Here is a 6,614-nt window from a genome sequence, read left to right as displayed (position 1 = left end):
GCCCCCCTTCCCCTCCCCCATGTTGCTCAGAGTCCCATCCAGCCTGGCCTTGGACACTTCCAGGGATGGGGCAGCCGCAGCTTCTCTGGGCACCCTGTGCCCGGGCTTCACCACCCTTTGAGTAAAACAATTCCTTTTTAAATCCGATCTAAACCGATCTCCCTTCGTTTAAAGCCCTTCCCCGTTCTCCTATCACAATAGCCCTGCTCAGAAGTTTGTTCCCAAAGCATGCAAAGAGCAGCCCGGTGCCCGCGCAGCCGGTGGGCTCCGAGGGGCCGGGGATGTTTATTGCCATTTGCCTGACATGCCACACCAGCAATAAAAAGTCTGTGCAGTGTCGGAGGTATTTTTCTTGGGCCATTTGGAGGCCGGGTCTCTCCTTTCACTGCCTGTGGTCTTTTGAAGATGTTGCAATGCTCACATTCAGAGGTGGGAGAGCAAAGGCACAAGTGCTAAGTGCTAAACAGTTTAATTCTTGTCCCTATTCCCAGTCACAGAACTGCCTCCTCTGTTGGAAACCCTCTGCTGGGCACTGCTGCGGGTGAAGGGAGGGATGGAGCTGCTGAGAGGCAGCCGTGGGGGTTTATGTAGGGGGGAAAATGCTGCTTCTCCCCCAGCCAGCCCTGCCGGGTGCTGCAGAGATATTTGTCTCTGCTCCTATTACTGCTTTTCCAATAGCCAGGCCTCCCACAGAGACAGGATCTGCAACCTCTCAAGCCCTGCACAGATGGAAAGCACAGCTTTGAACTGAATTGGGCTCTTTCTGAGGGGGGAGGGTGTGCTGGTGGGTTGGGGTTTTTTTAAAGATAAGCCCTGCATGATAAGGAAAACAGCATTAACAAACAATTGCAGGACCTGACCCTCAAGAAATCATTTGTCACTGCAACCCCAAATCCATGTGAGGGAACAACACACTCTGTTCACATTCGCCCACACCTCACCTCTGCTTGCTAGAAATGTAGCATGTGGCTTCCTGAGACTTTTCTCTCAGCTTTACAGTGGATTTTGGTGATAAATCCTCCTGTGACTCATCTACAAAACAGAAGTGCAAAGTCCAGAATTATATTTAATTACAGAAAATAAATCATCAGTGTACAATTATGCCCAGCTTGGAAAACCTCCTCCTACTTCCCAGACATAGGAACTACCTATAAACCCCCAGGAGTGGATTGCTGCTGAGCCTGAATGCATAGTTTGGGGTTAAAAATCAAGAGTTTCACTCTGGAGGGTGCCACAGCCAATCCCAAATCCCTGACTGCCTGATGAGTTTCACTTCCAAGAACCACGGTGGTGGCTGGCTCAGCCCTCCACTGTCTTATGCATAAACCCGGGATCTCACTTTTCTTATTTTCCATTTTCAAGCAGGCACAAACACCTGGTTTGCTGCTCCGGAGCTGCCTCCCCTCTGCCCCACACTGGGTTCCAACACACTGCAGGTATTTCATGGCTCGCTGCTCCCTAGCACCAGCCTCACCCTGGGAGGACCAGAACAAAAGGAGTAAAGAACCACTCACATCTATTCTTACCCAAGGAAACTGACTTTTTTTAAGGATCTCAAGAGTCACAACTTTGCCCTGAAGTCAGCAGAGAAAATGCTGATGCAGCAACTAATTGCCAGATAAGCAGCGCTCAATTATTAAGGGTTTTTTGTCCCCCACTCTTCTCCCCAGTGTTTCATTGGAAAGCAACCACACAGAAAGAAAGAAAATCTGTAAAACACTTCACTTTAAATAAATATTGGGACTGTGGGAGGTCAAACAAGGGTCAAGGGCTGGGTGTATAAAACATGTAACAATGAACTTGATAAATTCAATCTTTATTCTGAGAATATTTACAACATAAATAGTAATACACTCATCTACTTCACATGTGTATCAAAAATAAAGTAAGAATTCAACTTCTTAGCAGTCTGATCCTCCTTGTCAAATTTCACGTTAAAGTTTCATATTCATCTAATTTTAGATACAGAACCTTCAGGAAAAAAAACAGATTTTTCCTCTTCAAATGAAAGTTGTCTTTGAAATATTTGGATTCCTGACATTATATTCTTTGATATATCAAGTGATGTTTTTCCCCTGAGGAACTTTAGTTATTACAACCTTATCAGCTTTTTAAGATCAACCATAACAAATCACCTTTTATATCACTAACAATGCAACCCATCAATCAAGATGAATGAGTTTTAAACCACAAATTACACCAAAAATAGCATAAGCACAGAATTCAAACCAAAAGGTTGTGTTTAAACCCATCCCACGAGCTTTGTAAAGGCCTGACATGGGGCTTGTGTCGAGTGTGGGCTTGGCAGCAGTGGCACATTACAGGGGTGTGAAGGGACCCTGCCCCTCAAAGGTGCACTGGGCAGCACAGCCTGGAGGAGTTCAGTAGGTGGAAACTGGACAACTAATTCAGGACATCACTGTGGAGAAGTTTGGCATCAGAACATTTTCACTGGTGGCCTGCACACTGCTACTAAACTTCAGTCCCGTGGGGGTTATGATATGGGATGTATTCTAAATAACCATGGACTGGGGGTTTCTATTCTGTGTAACCATGAACTGTGGGGTTTGTGTTTGAGGCAGGGACCCTCAACATCACAGCACTGTTTGTGATCACAAACATACACCAATCCCAACGTGGGGAGCTGCATTCCCCACCTTTTCACCTCTCAGTAGAGCTTCTAACCCAGCTCACAAACTGTTTCAGCCTCTGCAGGAATTTATTGCTGCTTATGCGCTCCTGGACTCTTTCAGAGTAGCTCTGCTCCTTCCATATGCCTTTATTTTTCTTCACAGCCTTTAACTCAGCCCGGAGGAGCCTTTTGTGCAGTTTCCAGTAGAGGCGGGAGTGGTGAGGCAGCCCCTCAATCCGGGCTGCTCTGGCCAGCCCTTGGCTCAGGAGCTCTTCGTTCAAGCACATGCTGAAAAATCCACCCTAGAAAAACCACAATAAATAGATATTCACCATTGAAACAGGGTTATTTGGGGTTTGGGGTGAACTCCCTCAGAGTTACAAGCTTTACTCATGGCTGTATCTGCACTTTGGCAGGAGAAGTTAGAAGTGAAGAGGAATCCAGGTGACCTCAAACCCAACTCCAGTGTGAGGGTGGGCAGGGCCTGGCACAGGGTGCCCAGAGCAGCTGTGGCTGCCCCTGCATCCCGGGCAGTGTCCGAGGCCAGGCTGGACATTGGGGCTGGGAGCACCTGGAATAGTGGAGGGTGTCCCTGCCCATGGGCTGGGACTGGATGGTCTAAGTCCCTTCCAACCCAAACCATGCTGTGATTCTATAATGCAAGGGATTTGTGAGGGAACACTGGATAACAAACATTAGGCTAATCAGAACTACAGATGCCTTTTTGGCACTGGCAGAGAAACACATTCCTGCCATGAATCAGTCTGAAAAACTACTGCTCCTGCAATCAGATTTGCAAATGCAACATTTAAAATTCACACCAAGGATGATAAATCATAAACAATAGCATTTGTTAAAGGCACTGAGAGAACTGTGTGACTACAGTCACATCTAAAGCTGCAGACAAGAGCCAGTGTTTGTGTCTCCTTACCTTATGGACTAGGACGAGGCAGTCCAGGGCCGAGCTGTCCCTCCCCAGGAGCTGGAACCACAGGGGCTGTTTGGGGAGCAGCTCCCGCTGCAGCCAGGCTGTGCCACCTGCAGCCAGCTCCACCCCAGCCAGGCGGATCAGCAGGAGCCCCTCTGGCTGCCCTGCAAGGGAAAGGGACACATGTGCTGCTGGGGCACAGCTCAGCCTTGCACAGACCCTCAGCTGCTGGGAATGAATTGATTCCTGTGGACTAAAAGAATCCCTTTGAGTTCCTCAAAGCAAACAGGAATTTGGTCTCATTTCTTCTTCAGGGAAAAAAAATTATATCAATTCAAGGCTGCCTAATTCATAATTTGGTTTATTGTGCATGCAAAGAAAAAGATCTGTTCCCACTCTCAGTCCCTATCTTTCATCCACAGGGGCAGAAGCATCAGCACCTGCTGGTGTTTGCACGGCCAGTGTGAGCCATGGACTTGATGGACAGTTTGTTTCTGACAGAAAAACTGTCCCCAAAAAATGGTGTCTGCAAAGAAAAGCACAATCCCAACAGAGGCTTTTTGCCAGGAATGAGATGAGCTGTGCAAGCTCTGAGTGCTTGCTTCTCACACACTGCCTGAGTGCTTACTTCTGCTGCTGGAAAATATCATGGTAACTGTAAGGATTAACACAAATACTGTAGTGACAAACTCTCTGTCTCCTCATGTCTTTTATTTCCCAGTTTCCCACTTGCAAAGCACAGAAAGACCAAAAGGCAGCTCTGGAAATGTGCCTCAGCCCTTCCTCTCAAGCTTGCAGCCACTCTAAGAGCAGCACATTTCATTTCTGCCCTTGCTCTTCACACTCTTTTCCTCATTACTCACATTTTCTCTGGATGGCTGAGATGAAAGGAATGCTGATGGGAATGTGCTCAACTTCCAGGCCCTTCTCTGTGATGTGATGTAATTTCCCTCTCAATTTCACATTCTTTTCTACAAACTCCACAGGTATTTCCAAAGGATTTGTGAATTTCGTTGTCTATTAATGGAAGGAAGAGAAAGACAAAATTTTAAGAAAAAATACAGAGCAGTTACAGCCACATTATATCCAACGTCTCAAAATAGTTTGGGAAATTTCACCTCTATCATTACACACCATGGGCAAGTAAATATAGATATATATTTAATAGTGATCAGCTGCAGAAGCTGTGCCAGCCTCTTCCACACTTACCATTTTCCCTGTTTTACGGGACTTGCGACGTCGGCACAGACATAAAAGCCAGGTTTAGAGAAAGAACAGAAACTGCCATTTTTTGAGCAATGCCTATTGAAGTTCATTTGATTCCCCGAGAAAAGAGTGTTTTAGAAGCAGCCTGAATGGGGCTGGGAGAGGGGTGAAAGGAAGTCAGAGGACAGACACGCTGAAAACAAAGGCGGAGCAGGCAGGGCAGAAACAACCCCGCCTTTCATGCCGGAGGAAACCAGGAGAGGGACAAAGGCAGGTGAACAGCTCTGAGAAGATCACAAGAAGATTAAATTTGATACTACAGCCTGGGAGGATCCAAAGGGGATGGTTATGTGATCACACAGGAAAACCAAGCTGAGCAGTAGCAAAGACTTGGGCTGTGGCACAGGAATGGAGCAGCCACAGGTCTGGGGTGAGGCAGGACGCATGAGACCCCAAAAAATTAAGACCCCAGAAATTTCAGACACTGAGGTCTCACTGTAAGAGGCCTTAGCAGAGCACTGACCTACAGAGCTGTGAAACCCACTGAGCACTGCTGTACAACTGCTGGGAAATAAACCCCCAAAACACCATAACTAAAGCTGTGCCTCCTGTGTGCTATTTATTCTGCAAACCTCCCCCTCTGCGGCCCACAGGGCCTCCCACTGGGAACGTGGGAATTTGGGACCTTGCAGGCAGGAAACCTGGAGGGTTTTAGGAACAAAAGTTGTTCAAAGCTGATCTCATTTGCTCCACCAGCCAGGTTAATGCATTCACAGGCCCTTGCGTCAAAACCAACCAAAAAAAAAAGACAGAGAAAAAGCATTCTGGCAACATTTGTAGTTCAGGTTTTCTGGTAGGATGTTTACACCACACAAATGTTCTCTTGTATCACTTTGAATTGTGCAGGGGGAAGATGAAGGTAACTGTGATTTTTGAAGCAGCTGGAACCCTGTGGGAGCACGGTGGCTCCTGCTCGTGGAGCTTCTCCAGGAGTGAGCAGTGTGGTGTTAGCCCAGTGTGCCCTGACCATCCTGGCAGCGAGGGGAGGTTTGTGTGACGTTTAAAACCATTCAGAAGCAGTTCTGCGTGTGGAAGGACAGAGAATACTTGAGGCAAGAGGCTGTTTCAGCTGTGTTTAGACAAGGGAGGGTGCTCGAGCTGCAGTGGGACAGGCAAAGGGGTCACCACTCCCCCCAGGGGCCTCAGGAACAGGCGAGAACAAGGCACCCGCGGAGATGCCACAGGACAGCGATATCGAGCCCCTCAGGATCTGAATCAAACACTGCTGGCTTTTTTTCACTTGTTAATCAGTAGCTGTAGCAGGACCGTTATGATTAAGCAACCGCATTGTGAACCTTGCACGCTTGGCTAATCTTTAGTTTTAAGGAAAAGGGAAGACAATGCCAAGATGAATGGGCTGTCTGGGCGGGAGCCACCAGCCGAGGAGGCAGCCGGGCTGAGCCGTTAGGGGAAAAGGCAATTCCAGCAGGGGGACAGCGCGACCGCTGACCACTGACCACCGACCACTGAGCACTGACCGCTGAGCACCGGGGCCAAAGGGACCCCGCGCTCCGGCGGAGGGAAGGGCTGGGGCTGATCAGCACGAGAAACCACACACACAGCTGACACAGAGGGGCCGAGTGCGAACTGACAGAAAAGTCACGGAATTTGTAAGCAGTGAATGCTGATGGTTTGTTAAAATATATAAATAATGTCAAGTACTGAGGAGTGGTCAGCCTTTCGCGGGAGCCTCCAGAACAAAACACGGGCATGCTTTGGCGGTCCCACCGGAACAGCCCCGGGCGGGAGAGCCACGGCCGTGGGGCAGGGCCGGGCACGGCACGGCAC

The 6,614-nt window shown here is 48.4% G+C and overlaps 1 protein-coding gene across 1 annotated transcript in view; it reads right to left on the bottom strand.

Annotated features, from left to right (window-relative positions):
• Positions 1-1,797: 1,797 nt before the first annotated feature.
• CUNH3orf33 (chromosome unknown C3orf33 homolog) overlaps positions 1,798-6,614 on the bottom strand; it is a 7,535-nt gene continuing 2,718 nt past the window's right edge. Inside the window, exons 2-4 of the mRNA XM_005419173.2 lie at positions 4,424-4,577; positions 3,564-3,724; positions 1,798-2,934 (exon numbers count right to left, since the gene is read on the bottom strand). Of these exons, the coding sequence (XP_005419230.1) occupies positions 2,662-2,934; positions 3,564-3,724; positions 4,424-4,577 (588 nt within the window). The 3' untranslated portion in view covers positions 1,798-2,661. The remainder of the gene's footprint in view (positions 2,935-3,563; positions 3,725-4,423; positions 4,578-6,614) is intronic.

Source organism: Geospiza fortis, unplaced genomic scaffold (genome assembly GCF_000277835.1).
Source record: "Geospiza fortis unplaced genomic scaffold, GeoFor_1.0 scaffold172, whole genome shotgun sequence".
Taxonomy (NCBI): Eukaryota; Metazoa; Chordata; class Aves; order Passeriformes; family Thraupidae; genus Geospiza; species Geospiza fortis.
Note: the sequence above shows the minus strand (reverse complement) of the source record. Positions and strands in the feature narration are given on the sequence as shown.